Here is a 19,704-nt window from a genome sequence, read left to right as displayed (position 1 = left end):
GGCTCCAAAATCACTGCAGATGGTGATTGCAGCCATGAAATTAAAAGACGCTTACTCCTTGGAAGAAAAGTTATGACCAACCTAGATAGTATATTCAAAAGCCGAGACATTACTTTGCCGACTAAGGTCCGTCTAGTCAAGGCTTTGGTATTTCCTGTGGTCATGTATGGATGTGAGAGTTGGACTGTGAAGAAGGCTGAGCACCGAAGAATTGATGCTTTTGAACTGTGTTGTTGGAGAAGACTCTTGAGAGTCCCTTGGACTGCAAGGAGATCCAACCAGTCCATTCTGAAGGAGATCAACCCTGGGATTTCTTCGGAGGGAATGATGCTGAGGCTGAAACTCCAGTACTTTGGCCACCTCACGCGAAGAGTTGACTCATTGGAAAAGACTCTGATGGTGGGAGGGATTGGGGACAGGAGGAGAAGGGGACGACGGAAGATGAGATGGCTGGATGGCATCATGGACTCGATGGACGTGAGTCTGAGTGAACTCCGGGAGTTGATGATGGACAGGGAGGCCTGGCGTGCTGCAAGTCATGGGGTCGCAAAGAGTCGGACACGACTGAGTGACTGAACTGAACTGAACTGAGGAATCCTAGAGGCCTAGTGGTGGTGGTGACTGCTTGCTGCTTCTGCTAAGGTGCATTGTGGTCATATCCTAAAGTCATGAAATGGTATCCCATATTTTGGCCAGGATAGGTCAGCACAATGGGAAATAAAATGAACTTCTATCAGAATTTCAGCCCTTCTGTTTCATTAACACCCTTAGTCTCCTGAGGATGGGACTTTGCTGCCAGCATTGTTGCCTGCTTCCTGATGGTATTTCACAGCCATAGCTTCCGTGGTGGCTCAGTGGTAAAGAATCTGCCTGCCAATGCAGGAGACTCAGGAGACGTGGGTTCGATCCCTGGGTATGACGATCTATCTCCAGTATTCTTGCCTGGGAAATCCCATAGACAGAGGAGCTTGGTGAGCTACAGTCCATGGAGTTGTAAGAATCAGACACGACTGAGTGGCTAAACAACAATAACAACAAGCCATTGCATAGATTCCTTCTCTAGCCTCTACAGATAATGCCTTTGGAAAAATAGATACTAAGTTATGAAATTAGTTTTCTGAACCTCATTATGCTGTACAATATGATCTGACTGGAAGCAAAAGGCAGAACAGACATCATGCCTTTGTAGATTAGGAAAAGCACATGGATCATTTCTGCTCAGGCAAAATAGGGGGTCTCAAAAATTACAGGAGAAAAGTTTTGAAAGTATTATTCATTTCTTGCCCCTGCTAAGGTTTTTACTTATTGAAAAAACTGGGATAAAACGAACCCAAACTAACCACAAACAAATATTCTTTTCCTTTCAGTATTCATTGTACTTTCCTATTTCTCATATATATAAAATATGCTAAATAAGTGAAGATACAAATTGCACATTTTTGTATTTTTTAAATCACTATACAATATATCATCTGAAGCTGAAGCTCCAATACTTTGGCCACCTGATGCAAAGAACTGACTAACTGGAAAAGACCCTGATGCTGGGAAAGACTGAAGGCAGGAAATGAAGGGGGCTACAGAGGTTGAGATGGTTGGATGGCATCATTGAATCGATGAACTCATCACCGAATGAGTTTGAAATCTGGATATTTAAAAGGATATGAGGCCATTTAAATAAAACAATATGTGCAAATCAATAACCTGAATAGCATATTTAATATTGAGTAGACTCTTTTAAAAGTCATACTTACTGCAACTTGAAATAATCATCTACTGCTTCATAATTTATATTCTGAGAAAATGTCAATGTCTGAAAAAGAAAATAAAAAAGCTTATGTAAAGCAGGAAAATTGGGAATGGGCATAATCGATATTTTCAAGACAGATTTAAATCTTTCTCTAGGTAAGAAAAATAATATTTAGCATTTTTCTAATTTGTTGTCTCTCAGAAACTCCAATTATGTAGATATTTGATTTTCCTTGTTATATTACCTTATTTTACTTTTTATATTATCATAGCTCCTTTATTTACATTGTTTTTCTCTCCTCATTTAACTTTTGTTGTTGGAATGTTCTTATTTTTATTTTTCATTTATATCAGCATAGCAAGCTTTCACTTTCTTCTCTTTTCTAATAACCTGTCTCTGGGACCTTCTAAATTCTTCTTTGAGGTTTTTAAATGATTCCAGACATCATATGGTCTATAGTTTTTGAGACTATGGGGAGTTACTTGCTTGATCTTTCCTGTTGTTTTTGAGTAATTTTTAAAAATGTCCGTTTGCCTTTGCATATTCTCTCCCCTCTGAACCATGTTTCATCCAGTTTTCAGGATCCTATATGGTTGCTATCATCTCAGGGTAAAGCCATTTACAGAACATATATGATAACAAAGGCAGAAAATTATAAATTTCACATTTTTGAAGTATGGAAGCTATAATTTCTACATCCTTAAATTACGTTCTGATAGTTCTTTGTCATATATATACTGATCTCCTCAGAGAGGTCAGTTTGGTTCTGGTTAATCTGTTGTGATAACAGACTTTGTGTCCGTAATATAGTCTTAGTGAGGGACTTCTCTGGTGGTCCAGTGGCTAAGACTTCGCACTCCTAATGCAGGGGGCCTGGGTTTGATCCCTGCAACTAGTAGATCCCACATGCTGCAACTAAGACCTTGTGCAGCCAAATAAATATTTAAAAAACCTTAGTGAAAAATCATTTCTTAAACAAAGTTTATTTACTTGTATGCTGGATACTAAGTTGAATGACATAAAATATGCAATTTTTTATGATAACATTGAGGCTATGAAAGTAATCACACTAAAAATAAATCTAGCTTCACTTCAATGAGATATTGCCTCACACCAGTCAAAATGGCTATCATCAAAAAATCCACAATAAATGCTGGAGAAGGTGTAGAGAGAAGAGAACCCTCATTGTTGGTAGGAATGTAAATTGGTATAGCCACTATGGAGAACAGTGTGAAGGTTCCTTAAAAAATTAAAAATAGAGCTACCAGATGACCCTGCAATCCTACTCCTGGGCATATACCTGGAGAAAAACATCGTCTGAAAGAATACATGCATTCTAATGTTCATTGCAGCACTATTTACAATAGTCAAGACATGGAAGCAACTGAAATTTCCATCAACAGAGGAATAGATAAAGAAGATGTGGTACATATATGCAATAGAATATTACTTAGCCATTGAGAAGAATAAAATAATGCCATTTGCAGCAACATGGATGGACCTAGAGATTGTCATGCTTAGTGAAGTAAATCTGACAGAGGAGGAAAAATATCATATGACATCCTTTATATGCAGAATCTAAAATGAAATGATATAAATGAACTTACAAAACAGAAGGAGACTCACAGACTTAGAGAATGAACTTATGGTTGCCAGAGGGGAAGAATGGGGAAAATGGATTATTAGGGAGTTTGGGATGTACATGTACACACTGCTATATATAAAATGAATAACCAACAGGGTCCTACTGTATATAGCACAGGGAACTCTGCTCAGTGTTATGTGACAGCCTGGATGGGAGGGGAGTTTAGCGGGGAATGGATGCATGTATATGTATGACTGAGTCCCTCTGCTGTCTATCTGAAACTATCACAACATTGTTAATTGCATGTACTCCAATAAAAACTTAAAAAAATACAGAGCAAAAAAAGAAAAATAAATCTAGTTTCATGTTCGAAGATAGGAACTAACTGTCAAATTTGCACCTGTATTCTTCTGTCTGCCACCTTTTTCTTCATATATAATCATAAAAATTATTTTACAAGAATTTTCTTGGACATAATTAGATCTAAAAAGTTTAATGTTATCTTGTGAAACGGAAGCATATTTTCCAAACTTTACTCACTAGTTGTCATTTAAATGATGCTTTAAGTTGGGTCTGTAACTCAACCAACATATATGTATGTTATTTTGAATTATAAACATGGTACTACTTAAAAATACACTTTGTGAATGTGATCATCTATTTAAAAATGACTTCATTATAAATGATTAAAGAATAATTAGGGAACTTTCATTTTTACTAGTGGTGGGCTTGGTTATATGGGCAAATTCCCCTAAAAAGAGACAAATCAAAAACCATAAAATCATTGGCCTTTTAAAAAGTTATCATAAAAGCATCAAGTAACTGACAAAAAAGTAAGGAATTGTCAGTCCAAATACTTGAAAAGAGGGACTTAAGAACCTAGGAGTAAAGCAGAACACCAGAGCCCATAATCTACTTTCTCCTAAAAGTATTTATCAACTTAATTAGAACAGGGATAATTCAAGATAGAGAATCAAACTGGATACTCTCTCTATATTAACCTGTGTTATCAGAAGACTATGCTTTCTGGGTAAGAGTAAATTAAGATTAAATTTGCCTTCTCTTTAACCATCCAGTGACTTCAGTCACTGAGTGATCAGAAAAAGCAAGAAAAAATAATTGCCCTAACAATTTGTGGCTATGAGCAGGTACTTGCATGGCTTTATATCCTAGAATTGTTTGCTTGATGATCCAGGGGACTTGAAGAAGTCTCAGAGCAGTGGTACCGTAGATATCCGACACTGGCAAGCACAGATCATCTCAAGATTGAAGCGTTATTCTTCCTAGACTTCAGAGAATTCTTACAAATACTTCTTCAAGTATAATCAATAGACACAGTCAACAATAACTAACCCCCGCCCCAAAATAAGGCATGTGTGAGTAATAACCAGAATAAACAATGGTGGAGAGAAGAAACAGATGAAATACACATGCTCATACTTCAGATATGAAACTAATAGATGCAGATTATAAAAGATACGTTTACTAGTTTTATGGAAATAAATGACCAGAGCTGGAAAATATCTACAGTATGAAATAAACTATAAAATTTGTAAGTGTGCTTTAAAAAAGAACAACTAAAACTTCTAAAAATTAAAAATACAACAATCAAACACATAGTACATAATTTTGACATCAGGTTAGACATGACAAAAAGTGAGGTGGAAGATAGATCAGAAAAATTATAAGAATGTATGCCAGAGACAGAAATGAATGAAAATAAAGAAGACAGTTAAAAACTCATAAGGGATAGACTGAGAAAATTTAACCTATTTTTAACCAGAAAAAGAAAAGATAAAGAGGCACAGATGGTGTTTGACAAAATACCTGCTGAAGACAATGACTGAGAGATTCAAGAGGCCCAGTAAATCCCAACAAGATAAAAATAAAGAAACATACATTTGGACACATCATGGTAAAAGTGCAGAAAGCAGAGAATAAAATCTTAAAAGCTAGTAACTACAAGAAATGGCTATTCACCTCTAGGACTGGAATGGAGGGAACAGAGGGTAGAAATTTGGGTTGTTACAAACTAGTAAGTTAGGTTAGGGGTTCCACAGACCTCGAACCCACACCTTGAAAGAGAGGTACTGCTAACCTGGTGTGGCAACTCACTTTTTGTAGTTACTAGCTCAGTAAAATCTCAGTTCCTTTTTTTCTTTTCATTTTTCTCATACATCCAGTTCTACTAATTCTTTATATTAAATCACCTTTACTAAGACAATTGGTTTGTTTCTGTTTTCCTGGCTAGAGGCTTACGGATACAGGAGTAGGGTCAAGAAACCAACCCACAAAGATGGGAATCCTGGGATTGATTTCATTGTGTCCTTGGCCTTGAACATGGTATTAAGTTCTTTGCTAAATGGGAAAGGGATTCTATTATTTCACAGTATGCGGAAACATTACAGTTCTTAACTAACTGTTCCTTCCAGGGAACGGCGCAGAGACAGTAGACTAAAATGCATCCCAAGTCCTTCCATGAAAGAGGCTTATTAGCTTATTTCCATAGATGTGGCTTATGAGGCAGGCTTCTAATTAAACATCTAGGTACTGACTACAATTCTTTCCAGAGAATGGTGAGACTGACAGGTGCACCAGTATTGCACTCTCCTTTTGCCCCACTCCAGGTTGTCAGTATCTCAGAGAAAGTAGCTATTAACACATCTGGTGCAGTAGCTATTAACACAGCTTTTGTGCTGGCCACTCAGAGAACAGAGAACACATCCCTCAATAGTCTGGCTCTGTTGGCCAGCAGAGCTTGTTCTTACAGGTTTGGTAGGATGGCAGCAAACAAAGAAACATTTGTCAACTGGCTATCAGCCCGAGACTCAGCACTTAAGTAGCAGATGGAAATGCCAACTCCCTGAAAGCAGTATATTTGCACAGCTTAAAATCTGTCCCCTGAGTGTCTGGCTTCGAATCAACTTGCATTTGGGTACTGAGATACTCTCTCCAACCCCCTTGAAAGACTGACAGGTCTTAGCACACCCTAAAATACTGAGAGCCACTAAGAATAAAGTAAGTGCCTTGGACAATCACAAATGCTTGAGAGGCAACCAAGAGCTCGAGCAGAGTTGAATAGTAAGTTTCACCTCCTTCTAGACTGGAAGAAGTAGCTGTTTTATTTACTACTTAGAAACTAACACAGAGAGTACAGGAAAATGAAGAAGCAGAAATATTTCTAAATGAAAGAAAAAGATAACATCACATAAAAAAAAGCCTTCGTAAAATAGTAGTAAGTAATTTATCTGATAGAGTTCAAAATAACAGTCATAATAGTGGCCACTGAGCTCAGAAGAAGAATGGATGAACAAAGTGAGAATTTCAACAGAGACTGAAAATATAAGAATGTGTCAAATAGAAGTCACAGAGCTGAAGAATACATTAACTAAACTGACATACAATAGGAGAGTTCAACAGCAGAACAGATGAAGTGGAAGAAAGGATGAGTGAACTCAAAGATGGCAGTAGAATTCACCAAATCAGATCAGGAAAAGGCAAAGTGAAGACAGCTTCAAGGACTTACAGAACATTAGGGGGACCAACATTTGTATTACAGGGGTCCCAGAAAGAGAAGTGAGGGAGAAAGAGGCTTAAAAACTGTTTGAAGAAATAATGACTGAAAAAATCTTTCTTAACTTGGGAGAGGAAACAGATATCCAGATCCAAAAAGTTCAGAGAATTCCAAATAAGATAAATTCCAAAAGACCCATACCAAGACACATCATAATTAAATATCAAAAGTTAAAGACAAGGACAACGTTTAAAAAGCATCTTGTTGTGTACAAGGGAACCCCCATAAGACTACCAGCAGATTTTTCAGTAATAACTTTGCAGGATGGAAGACAGTGGTATGATATATTCAAAATGCTTAAGGTAAAAAACTGCTTTTCAGAACTGAAGGAGATATCGTTTTTCAGACAAGCAAAATCAAAAGGAGTTCATCATCACTAAACTTTACTTAAAAGAAATATTAAAGAGACTTCTTAAGTCGAAATGAAAGGATGCTATTAGTAACAGGAAATAAGAAAGTATAAACCCAACTGGCAAAGGTAAATATAATAAAATACAGAACAGTCTAATATATGAATGTGGTAATTAATCAGGTATAAAGCTATATGAAAGTTAAAGACAAAATTAGTAAAAATAGCTATAATTGTTCATAGATACACAAGAGAAAAAGATGTAACTTGTGACATCAAAATGTAAAACGCAGGAAGGGGTGTAAAAACGTAGAGCTTTAGACTATGATGAAATGTAAGTTGTTATCAACTTAAAATAGACTATTAGAAATATAAGTTTTTGTATGTAAGCCACGTAGTAACCACAAAGCAAAAACTTAAATGAGATACACAAAAGATAAAGAGACATGAATTAAAGCAAACCACTAAAAAAGTTGTTAAACCAGAAAGGAAGAGATCAGAAAAGATGAAAGGAACACACAAGAACCTCAAAAATGTTAGGAACAGTTAACAAAATGGCAGTACATATGTATCAATAACTAATTAAAAGACACAGAATGGCTAAATGGGTGAACCAACCCATGTGTATGCAGAGGGCTTCCCAGGTGGCACGTGGTAAAGTGCCTGCCTGCCACTGCAGGAGACACAAGAGACAGGGGTTTGATCCCGGGGTGGGGAAGGGCCTCTGGAGGAGGGTGTTGCAACCCGCTCCAGTATTCTTGCCTGAAGAATCCCATGGACAGAGGAACCTGGAGGACTATGGTCCACAGGGATGCAAAGAATCGGACATGACTGAAGCAACTTAGAATTAAAAAAACAACTCTGTATTCTGCTTATAAGAGACTCACTTCAGATGTAAAAATACACACAGACTGAAATTGAAGAGATAGAAAAAGATATTTTATGCAAATGGAAATCAAAAGAAAAATGGGATGGCCATAATTATCAGACAAAACATACTTTAAAAGAAAGACTATAATATAGACAAAGGAGGTCATTATATAATGACAAAAGATCAATCCAAAATGATATAATACTTATGCACCTAACATAGGAGCACCTAAATATATAGAGCAAATATAAACAGAGCTAAAATGAGAAATAGCAATACAATAATAGCAGGTAACTTCAGTTCCCAACTTGAATCAATAGATAGATCATCCAGATGGAAAACCAATAAGGAAACATTGGTTTTAAACAACATCTTATACCAGAATGACTTAACAGACATATCAAGAACATTCCATCCAAAAGCAAAAGAATTCTTCTCCAAAGTACATGGAATATTCTCCAGGATAGATTATATATTAGGCCACAAAGCAAGTCCTAATAAATTTAAGAAGATTTAAATCATATCCAGAATCTTTTCTGACCACATGATATGAAGCTAGAAATCAATTATAAGAAGAAAACTGGAAAATTCACAGATTTTGCTGAACAAACAATGGGTCAGGGGAGAAATAAAAATTTCTGAGACAAATGAAAATGGAAAGCCAACATATCATGGAATATATTTGATATATCAACATATCAAAATTTATGAGATGCACCAGAGCAGTTCTAAGAGGATAGCTCATAGTGATAAATGGCCTACATCAAGAAATAAGAATTGTTAGCAAAAAATCTAATTTAATACCTCAAAGAATTAGAAAAACAAGAATAAAAAAAGCCTAAACAAGCCTAAGGTCAGTAGAAGGAAAGAAATAATGAAGGTCAGAGCAGAAATAAGTGGAGACCAAAATGACAATAGAAAAGATCAATGAAAATAAGAGTTGATTTTTTAAAAGTATGAACAATATTGACAAACCTTTAGTTAGACTCACCGAGAAAAAAGAGATAGGACTCAAACACATAAAAACAGATATGAAAGAGAAGACATTACAACTGATACTATAGACATAAAAAAGATCATAACAGATTACTATGAACAATTATATGCCAACAAATTGGGAAACCTAGAAGAAATGCATAAATTCCTAGAAACCTGTAACCTACAAGACTGAATCACTAAGAAGTAGAAAATCCAAATAGACAAATTACTAGTGAGAAGATTGAATCAGTAACCAAAAACCTCCCAAAAAACTCCATGACCAAAACGGATTCACTAGTAAATTCTTCCAATATTTATAGAAGAATCAATTCCAATCCTTTTCAAAATCTTCCAGAAATATAGAGAAGGAAACATTTCAGAACTAATTTTACAATGCCAGCATTACTCTGATACCAAAGCCAGATAAATACACCACCAGAAAAGGATATCATGGGTCAATATTCCTGATGAACACAGATGCAAAAATTCTCAACAAAATTTAGGAAAATAAATTCATCAATACACTAAAAGGATTATACATCATGATCAAGTAGAATTTACTCCAGGAATGCACAGATGGTTCAACATGTACAAATCAGTCAATGTGATACAGCACATTAAAAAAATGAAGGATAAAAATCATATGATTATCTCAATAGATGCAGAAAAAGCATTTGACAATATTCACCACCCATTTATGATAAAAACTCTCAACAAAGTGTTTATAGAGGAACAAACCTCAACGTTATAAAGCCGATACACAATAACCCCATAGCTAACATCATACTCAATGGCAAAAAGCTGAAAGCTTTTCCTCTAAGATTGGACCAAGACTCACCACTTTTATTCAAGTTATAGCTAGAGTAATTAGGCAAGCAAACAAATAAAAGGCATCCAAATTAAAGAGGAAAAAATAAAACTGTCACTACTTGAAGATGACTTGATATTATATCAATATGTAAAGAAGTCCTCAAGACTTCACCAAAAAGACAAATCAATATAGGTACAGAATTCATGATCAATATATAAAAATCTGGTGCATTTTTATACACTAATAAAGATCTGTCAGAAAGACAAATCAAGAAAATAATTCCAGGGCTTCCCTGGTGGTTCAGTGGTTAAGAATCGAACTTGCAGTGCCACGGACACAAGTCTGATCCCTGGTCCAGGAAGATCCCACATGCTATGGAACAACTAAAGCCCATGAGCCACAACTACTAAACTTGCATTCTAGAGCCTAAGAGCCACAACTACTGAGCCCATGCACGGCAACTACTGCAACAAGAGAAGCCACAGCAATGAGAAGCCCACTCACAGCAACCAGAGAGGACAAGAGAGTAACCCCCACTCATCACAACTAGAGAATGCCCACATGCAGCTGTGAAGACTCACCACAGCCAAAAAAGTGAAATAAAACTAAAAAATAAGTCTTAAAAAAAGAAAATAATTCCATTCACAGTTGCACCAGAAAGAATAAAGTACATAGGAATAAATTTAACTCAACAGGAGGAGGAGTCAAGATGGCAGACTAGGAGAAGGTAGAATTCACGTCTCCTCACAAGTGCATCAAGAATACATCTACAAATGGAACAATTCTCACAAAGCACCTGCTGAATACTAGCAGAAGATCTTGGACACCTAAAAGGACAAGAAAGGTTCCCATGCAACTGGATAGGACAAAAGAAAGAAAAAAAGAAAGAAAAGAGGAAATGGGAAGGGACCAGCACCCCTGGAGGGGAGCTGAGGGTGAGGAGAGGGTCCTGCAACTCAAAGAAGCACCCTCCCAGTAGGGAAACCCACTGGGACAGAAAGGGACCTTTCATGATCAGAGGGGAACACAACAACTGATCTGTGGAAGGCAGAACAAAGTAAGAACTGTGCTCATGGTCCATGCTGCTCCCCTGCACACCCTAGCCTGAGTTGTGTGTCTCCTGGTACAAAGCAGGGCTGGGGGCTGGAAAGTGGGGGTTGGAGAGCAGACCCAGGGAGGGGACAGCTGTTGGCTGTGAAGCAACATCTCCTGGAGTAAGGAGCTCCACAAACTGGAAAGTTTGGGGGAAGAAGCCTGGGGTCACCATAGGAGCAAGTGCCGTTGCTGAGTGGTGCACAAAGGGCAGAGCCCCTATTGCAAGGCCCAAATTGTTGCCTCACAGAACTTGTTGTTCGAAGGTGTTATGTTTATGGTGGTGTTACAGTGCAATAGATAGCAGATAGAACTCCACAAGACAGTCACATACTATTTTTTTTTAAAGGGAAGTGAACAATACAATTGACAGTAAAAGAGTTCTATAGGTATGTGCTTTTAAGTGGCAAAGAGGCCCTGGATATTGAAAGTAAAAATTGTCACTCAGAAGTTAATGAGTTATCATATCATTATTCATTAAAAACATACATATTCCTCAATATTTCAAAGCTAAATTTGAAGAGAAATTTGTTTTTTTTAAATGTTAATATTATAATTTTACATTTATTAAAATAAAAGAATTTCAAAATATTAACTTACCGTGGTTTTACTGTAATATCTTGAGGTAACTTCATACTGAACCTGATCTTTTATTTCTAATATTTTGGGGCCATATGATTCTACAACAATATATAGACCAATATTTTCTGAATAGACTATTTGAGCCCAGAGGGACAGGTTTTCTCCCTTGTCCAAAAAGTAAAAAAAATTAAAAATATCATTATGAAATGCCACGTAGGGACACTTTTCTTTTGTCTTAAAAGTTATACTTTGTGCTTCCAGTTTTAAGGGATATTCCTCTGCATATATTTTGCCATTTTCAAAAACATATATGAGATACATATGACCAGATGGTTTAAAAGAAATGAATGATTTTACTGTGCTATTTGTCCATAGATGTAGCTTTATTGCATCTCTGATTTTAATCTTGAAATAAAACATTACATTGTTTTCCATTTTTACCACAATATTTCCATAATAATCTAGAAAAAAAAGAGAAAAGTTTTTGTTACTCTAAGTTAACATAAATCCATGTTGACATGGACTGTAGCCGGCCAGGCTACTCTGTCCATGGGATTCTCCAGGCAAGAATGTTGGAATGGGTAGCCATTCCCTTCTCCAGGGGATCTTCACAGCCCAGGGATCGAACCTGGGTCTCCCACATTGCAGGTAGATTCTTCACCACCTGAGCCACCAGAGAAGCCCCTACTTAAGTGCACTATTAACCAAAATAATTTCTTTCATAATGATATTTATATACTTTGAGAAAATCAAGGTGTGCAGACACAAACCCATAACTTTACATGATGTTTGAGAGCTGCTCTCCCACTTCATAGCAGAGCATTTTGTTTTTTCTGCATACCTTTCTTCTTGCATTCACTGTATGACTTTTATAATCACATTAACATACAAGAAAGAGCTTGAATTAGTGCATTAAATAATAATGAGAATGAGTATGACAGGAATGGATTTATTAGGAAGTATTGTGATATGGACCAAATTATGTCCCCTCAAAATGCCTGTGTTGAAGCCCTAACTCTCATTGTGACCGTATTTGAATGTAGAGGCTCTAACGAGGTAATTAAGGTTAAATGAGGTCAGAAGGATGAGGCCCTAATCCAATATGACTGATGTCTTTATCAGCGGAGGAACATACACCAGAGATCTCTTTCTCTCTGCTGGCACAAAGAAAAAAGGCTAGTGAGGGCACAGTGAGAAGGTGGGCACTGTCTCTAAGCCGGTCAGAAACCAACCTTGATGGCATCTTGATCTTGAAATTCTAGCCTCCAGAATTGTGAAAAAATAAGTTTCTATTCTTTAAGCCACCTGGTCTGTGATATTTTTTTTATGGCAGCCATAGTGTGTGCATGCTCAGTCGCTCAGTTGTGTCCACCTCTTTGTGACCTCATGGACTTTAGCTTGCCAGGCTCCTCTGTCCACGGAGTTTTCCAGGCAAGAATACTGAAGTAGGCTGCCATGTCCTCCTTCAGGGGATCTTCCCCTCCAGCATCTCCTGCATCGGCAGGCAGGCTCTTTATACCACTGAGCCACCTTAGGAAGCCCAGCAGCAACAGTAGGCTAACGCAGTTGGGATGAAGAAAAGGTGGTAGTGAAGGAGCTAGCACCTTTTCAGGTTCGCTCTATAAAAAATAATCAACTTTCTCCCCTTAATAGAGTATTATAACTAAGTTATAGACGTTCATAAAGAGTACATTTCTTAACCTCTTTGATCCTATAACCATATCTATAAAATTAACAGATGGACTAGTTGGTTTCGTAGCTTTCTTTTCAGATACGACACTCTGTGTACAGCTCCCAGGATTATACTTTCTTTAATTTTCAAAAACAATACTTAGAAAGGACTAGTTGAACGGAGAAAGGTGAATAAAAGAGTTAGGGAGATTCAGAGTGTTTTGTCCTTTTGCACCTTATGTTTGGAATCTAAATAATTAAATAACATTTTCACAAATTGCCATAAATTATATTCTAATCAAACTCAAATCAGAAATGCTGTTTTTTAGGATCAGAATATTATAGTAAGTGTCAACATACTCTTATTTTCCTATCACACTGCTCATTAAAACACTATTAAGTGAATTTTGGATTAAACATGAAGTTAAGATGAAAATTAGAAATTATTTTTTAAAATAATGAGAATAAGAAGACTGTATATAAAAGTTTGCATAATTTTTATATAACACTCTATATAAAAGAATCATTAATGATAAAAGCAGAAATTAAGGAATTAAATAAAAAAGGATGTAGAGTTGATAAATAAAACAGTTTTTTTCAAAGGAAAGGAAAACAAAACCCAAAAAACCTCTAAAAATAATAAATATCTTGCAAACCAGCAAGTAGGGACATAAACAATATTGTAAATGAACAAGAGAATACAAATACAGATATGTAACAAACTTGAACATTAAAATGTGAAGTCTTTGCCAATAAATACAAACATCTAAAATTGACTGAAGAAGAGATGAAAGAATTTAATAGACCAATTAAAGAAAATAAAAATAATGAAGACATATAACATTCCTGATTGGGAATATATGGCAAATATGCAATCATCTATTCATTACATATTTATTGAATGCTCAACTATAGCTACACACCACTCTAGAGAGTTGGGAGGACACATAAGTAAAAAAATAAAAGATTTTTTTCCTTTGTAGCTTACATTCCTTTAGGGAAGGCAACCAATAAACATAAAATAAGTAAATTATATAGTGTGTTAGGGGCATTCCTGGTGACTAAGTGGTAAAGAATCCATCTGCCAATGCAAAGGATGTGAATTCAACCCCTGGGTTGGGAAGATCCCCTGGAGAAGGAAATGGCAACCCACTCCAGTATTCTTGCTTGAGAAATCTCATAAACAGAGGAGCCTGGTGGGCTTCAGTTCATAGCGTCACAAAGAGTTGGACACACACACTTGGTGACTAAACACGCACACTTAGTGTGTTAGGTGATTAAAGCTGCAGTGATCAAAACAATGTAGATCTTGTGAAGACAGATGAGTGGGAGGGAATAGCCTAAAACTGAACTCGCTTAACATGAGGAATAAATACATGCTAAAATTGGCATTTCAGATCTATGGGGCAAGCTTTGCTTAAGAGAAGACTGATCTGAAGGCAATACCAGGTTTCAGAGGAAAAATAAATAAAATTAGGTTTCTAACTTATACCAAATACTATAGATGAATTAAAGATTGAAACATAAGAATTATAATGTTAAACTATTTTTTTTAATATTTAAGAATTTTATTTTAGGATTTATTTGAGTGCCTCGGGTCTTAGTTGCACATGGGATTTTCATTGACTCACAGAGGATCTTCTGTTGTGGTGCACGGATCTCCATTTGCAGCGCATGGACTCTCTAGTTGTGGTGCACGGGGGATCTCCACAGCATGTGTGATCCCAGTTTCCGAACCAGGGATCGAACCCATGTCCCTGCATTGCCAGGCAGATTCTTAACCACTGGATCACCAGGGAACTCCCAAAGTTAAATTATTAACAGAAAATATATGACAATATTTCTAATAATTGGAAAGTCCTTTCATATTATGACATTATCAGAGAAGTCACACATAAAAAATACTTGGACTTAAGCCTGAATTAAGTAGAAGAGTTATGTCAATATCAAAGTGAAGAATATTCTTGGCAGTAGATATCCAAGGAATAGCAAAGAGGCCAGTCTGGTTAGGTAACAGTGAACAAAGAGTCAAGTGATAGGAGACCACATCAGAGTCTTGCATACACAGATCTCATACTGTGTTTCAGGTTATGCTAAAGGTTTTACATTGTATTCTGAGTGATATAAGAAGCCAAGTGAGGGTTTTAAGCAGAGGAATATGATTTTGCATATATTTTCAAAGGCTCACTCTGGCTGCTAGGTGTACCCTAACCTGGTTGATGATGGGCACACATGGATAAAAGATGAGAGACCACTTAAAAAAACTCTTATACTTATGGGCTAGAGAGGATAGGGTCTTGGACTGGAGTGGGAATGGTGCAAAAAGGTTAGGTTTTAGATATACTTTTTACACATAGCCAACAGGATTTGATAATGGCTTGCTATGAGATGTAAAAGGGGAGAATTCAAGGATGAGGTCAAGGTTTGTGGTTGGAAGAAAAGAAAAGCTGTTTACTTGATAGGGGACAACAAGGGAAGAAGCAGGCTGCAGTGTGGGTGAGGGACTCAAGGATTCAGTTTTGGATATGTTAGTCTGAGATGCCCACTAGTCATCTGAGTGAAAGTATCAAGAGGTAGTAAGAAATAGCAGTTTGGAGTTCAGGCTAGGGATCATGGCTGGAGGGCAAAGAATCAGTGTAAACAGAGTTCAGAGGTACTTCTCCATTTAGGAATTAAGAAGATGAGAATGGAAAAGAGGCTGAGGTTGGTGAAGTAGGCGGAAAATAAAAAATACCCTCAAAAGTCTTTGGGAAAAGGTGTTTCAGGAAAAAGGCCATGTTGAATTGTTTCAAATGCTGCTGCCAGATCACAAAAGATGACTGGAAATTGGCCATTGGATTAACAAAATGGGAGTCATCGAAACCCCTGACAAGGGCAGTTTTTGAGAAAATTTGATTAGAGTGGATTCAAGAGACAATGAGAGGAAAGAGGAAAAAGTGAAAGCAGGCAATTCTTCCTGGAGTTTTGCTGCAAACGGGAGTAGCAAAATTGAATGGCTGTGAGTTGAAGGGTGATATGGGGTCAAGAAAGATCAATTATAAATAACAGTGATATTTACTTTAAAATGTCCCAGCTAATTTAACTCCTAACTAGATTCCTTGAGGATCAAACTTTCTATTTCTTTGCATTTCATATAATGTTCAGTGCACTACCTTAGGAATAATAACATGAAGAATAAATAATATGCTTTTTAATTTAATTAATTTATTTTTGGCTGTGCTGGGTCCTCGTTGCTGTGCTGACTTTTCTTTAGTTGTGAAGAGCAGGAGCTACTCTAGTTGTGGTGTGTGGGTTTCTCATGATGTGGATCCTCTTGTTGTGGAGCACGGGTTCTAAGGCATGCAGGTTTCAGTAATTACGGCTCCCAGGCTCTAGAGAACAGGTGCAATAGTTGTGCATACAGGCTTAGCTGCTCCGAGGCATGTGGGATCCTTCTTGATTAGGGATAGAACCCATGTCTCCTGCATTGGCCGGTGGATTCTTTACCCCTGAACCACCAGGAAAGCCCAAGAATAACTACTATTAGTTAAAGGCTTACCACTTGCTAAGTATTATTCTAAGCATTTTATGTACAACCCCTTATCTAGTCAATGTGACAGTCCTATTAATATATTTTAGATTAGAAAACTGAGGTTTGGAAACGTTAAATGACATTTTTATAGACTTGAAAACAGATGGGTTTAACTCTACAACACCTGTTATAGAATTCAGTTTCATTGAATTGTGTTCCCTCAAAAAAGTTATGTTGAACTTCTAACTCCAAATGCTGCTTCAGAACATGACTATATTTGGAAACAGAGTCATTACAGATGTAATTAGTTAAGATGAGATCATTCTGGGCTACGGTTGGCCCTAGTGTCCTTATAACAAGATAGTGTATGGAGACAGGAAGAATGCTATGTGATGCCACAGGCAGTGACTGGAATGTTGCAGCTGCAAGGAAGGAATGGCAAGGTTTGCCAGCAAGTCACAGAAGCTAAGAAATATTCCTTCAGATTTCAGAGGGAGTATGGCCCTGCCAACACTTGAAATGTGGAATTCTAGCCTCTCGAACTGAGAAAATAAATTTCTGAGGCTTTAAGTTTGTACCAGTTTGTGGTACTTTTGTTATGGGAGCCCTAAGTCCTAGGAAGTGAATTCAACCACACATCACCTCCTACACTGAAAACACATATATAAGTTGCGTGTGTATCTGCTGATTGATCAGAATGAACCTCTGAAAAAAGAACTTGAGTTTGCCATTTTGCTTTATGAGATCCTGAAAAAAAAGTGAAAGTGTTAGTCTCTCAGTCATGTCCGACTCTTTTAGACCCCATGGACTGTAGCCCACGAGACTCTTCTGTATGTGGAATTCTCCAGGCAAGAATATCAAAGTGGGCAGCCTGCATTGCAGGCAGATTCTTTACCGTCTGAGCCACGAGGGAAGTCCCTTATGAGATCCTAGTTAGCATTAAGATAATTTTAAAGATAATCATTTTTAGATGGTAAAACATCTAAACATCTTTACCAAAAACACCATATATTAATGCATTAAAATTGTACATCTTCATAAGGAAGATATCTATGAAATCTAGAATAATTTTTGCAGATTGAAGATAACTTACCCATAAGAACATTATGAATAATGCTGTTTTGTGATAATCTTGATAGATTTCCAAATTCTGTAGTTGTTTGTATAACTCCAGTATCTCTGAAATTATGATAATAATAGTAGATCCTATGTTTGTCCCATAGTAATAATTCTGGCATTGCTGAATATAAGAAATATGGAATTAAAAAAGTGTCTATAGTGACATCTAATGCAAAGTCTTGGAATACCCATTGTATTGTATCTTCATTGTATATCACTAGGTAAATTGTTTTGGAGGTGTTACATATAATGCAGTAATTTAATAACAAGGCAAGTTCCAAAGGGTGTCCTGTATACTCAACATTGTGTATAGTCAGAGTAGCAGTTGGTGACATCTTTAGAAGTCCTTTTAGTTTTTCAGTAGTTACTATTTTAACAAATTTAAGAAGAGCATATCCAAGATAAACTTCATTTTCTGTCCAGATTGCCACGTTGCTTCTTCTTTCTTTATCCTGTGCCAAAATAGAAAACAATTAGAATACCTTTGATTTTAGAGAGGGTGCTAACAATTCCTGTCTTCTATTTTGCAACATTTAAAAATAAAACACAGTAACTACCTACTAAGGTTTAATTTGTACTGTATTTCTGAACAATACTTCAGACATAGAAGTTACACTGAAATCTATCACACATAGGTATAAAAATAAATTATTCCAATAATTTTATTCTTTTGTATACTTTTTCTATCAATAGAAATAATTAATTTAAATTCCCTTTTAAATCCTCAAAGAGCATTAGCCTTCTCTTTTCTTATGTATTTATCTACTCTGACCAAGAGTGTCCCTTAGATTTTGATGTTTACTAAGGTCAAGAAATAAGGATATTTCAAACGTTATGGAATTCCAACTTCCTTTGCTAAAGAGAAGAGAGAACTTAAAACCTGAGACAAATCAGTACTACCCTTTGATGGACACTGTAAGAGGGGAAAACCACCCAGAGTTGCTATGTCTGAGATTCAGTGGGTGTAATTTCATTTAGGGAGCCAGTACCCCCTTTTCCCTGTCTCCCCTCCCCCAACTGGTTCTAATTCTTAAAGATTTTTACTTAAAAGGGAAGTTCTATGTCCTTGACAATCAACAGAGTCTTTTGTGCATATCTTGTCTCCCAAAATAAAGAAATTTGTACATTTATTTAATGTACAAATATTTAGTCTATACTCAAACAGTATGTAGAAAGAAATTGAACTGATAATTAAAAAGAGAGAGACCATTTGGGGTAAAAAGACATTTTACCAAATGAAGATTCAATTTAAAACCTAGAACTTCTGTTGCTGAAAATGAGTGCGAAACAATTCTCAAGAAGGAAATAGATTAGAAACAAAATGATGAGCCCTTTATAGAAAAGACTCAGTTATTCTCACTATTCTTGGCAGAGGGAGGGGAATGGGAATTGGTCGTAAACATAATAGATGGGAACTCCAGTGAGCCCCAGCCATGTAATGAGATTATACCTACCCAAAACTCTTTCCTATAGATCTTCACTTGGGTATAGTAAGCCAAGGTCTTGGGGCAAGGCAGGAAAGTGGAGCAATCCCTCTGATGCATTCATGGCCTCTCCCAAATATAAAGCAGTAACTTTCTAAGGACAGGGAGGGGACAGGCACCAGGGCAACAAAGTTGAGAGACATCTGTCAGCATTCTGGATGCTCTGTTACCATATACAGGAAGTGGATAAGAGAGCTAAGACAAGCTCTCCTTCTGAGATATACATGGTCTTCACTGAGAGTAAAAAACAGTCTCCATGCAAGGATTAGGGGCAGGGAAGCAGAAGAGAGAGAAATTTCCTAAGGCAAGAAAATCCTGGGGCTGATGAGA

The 19,704-nt window shown here is 36.7% G+C and overlaps 1 protein-coding gene across 1 annotated transcript in view; it reads right to left on the bottom strand.

Moving 5' to 3' along the window:
• The window catches only part of CATSPERE (catsper channel auxiliary subunit epsilon), a 146,338-nt gene that overhangs the window by 48,640 nt on the left and 77,994 nt on the right, over positions 1-19,704 (bottom strand). The window contains exons 10-12 of the mRNA XM_040263604.1: positions 17,865-18,342; positions 11,608-12,050; positions 1,752-1,810 (exon numbers count right to left, since the gene is read on the bottom strand). Coding sequence (XP_040119538.1) covers positions 1,752-1,810; positions 11,608-12,050; positions 17,865-18,342 — 980 coding nt within the window. The remainder of the gene's footprint in view (positions 1-1,751; positions 1,811-11,607; positions 12,051-17,864; positions 18,343-19,704) is intronic.

Source organism: Oryx dammah, unplaced genomic scaffold (genome assembly GCF_014754425.2).
Source record: "Oryx dammah isolate SB20612 unplaced genomic scaffold, SCBI_Odam_1.1 HiC_scaffold_21, whole genome shotgun sequence".
Taxonomy (NCBI): Eukaryota; Metazoa; Chordata; class Mammalia; order Artiodactyla; family Bovidae; genus Oryx; species Oryx dammah.
The sequence above is the reverse complement of the archived record's forward strand: the minus strand, read 5'-3'. Positions and strand labels throughout refer to the sequence as shown.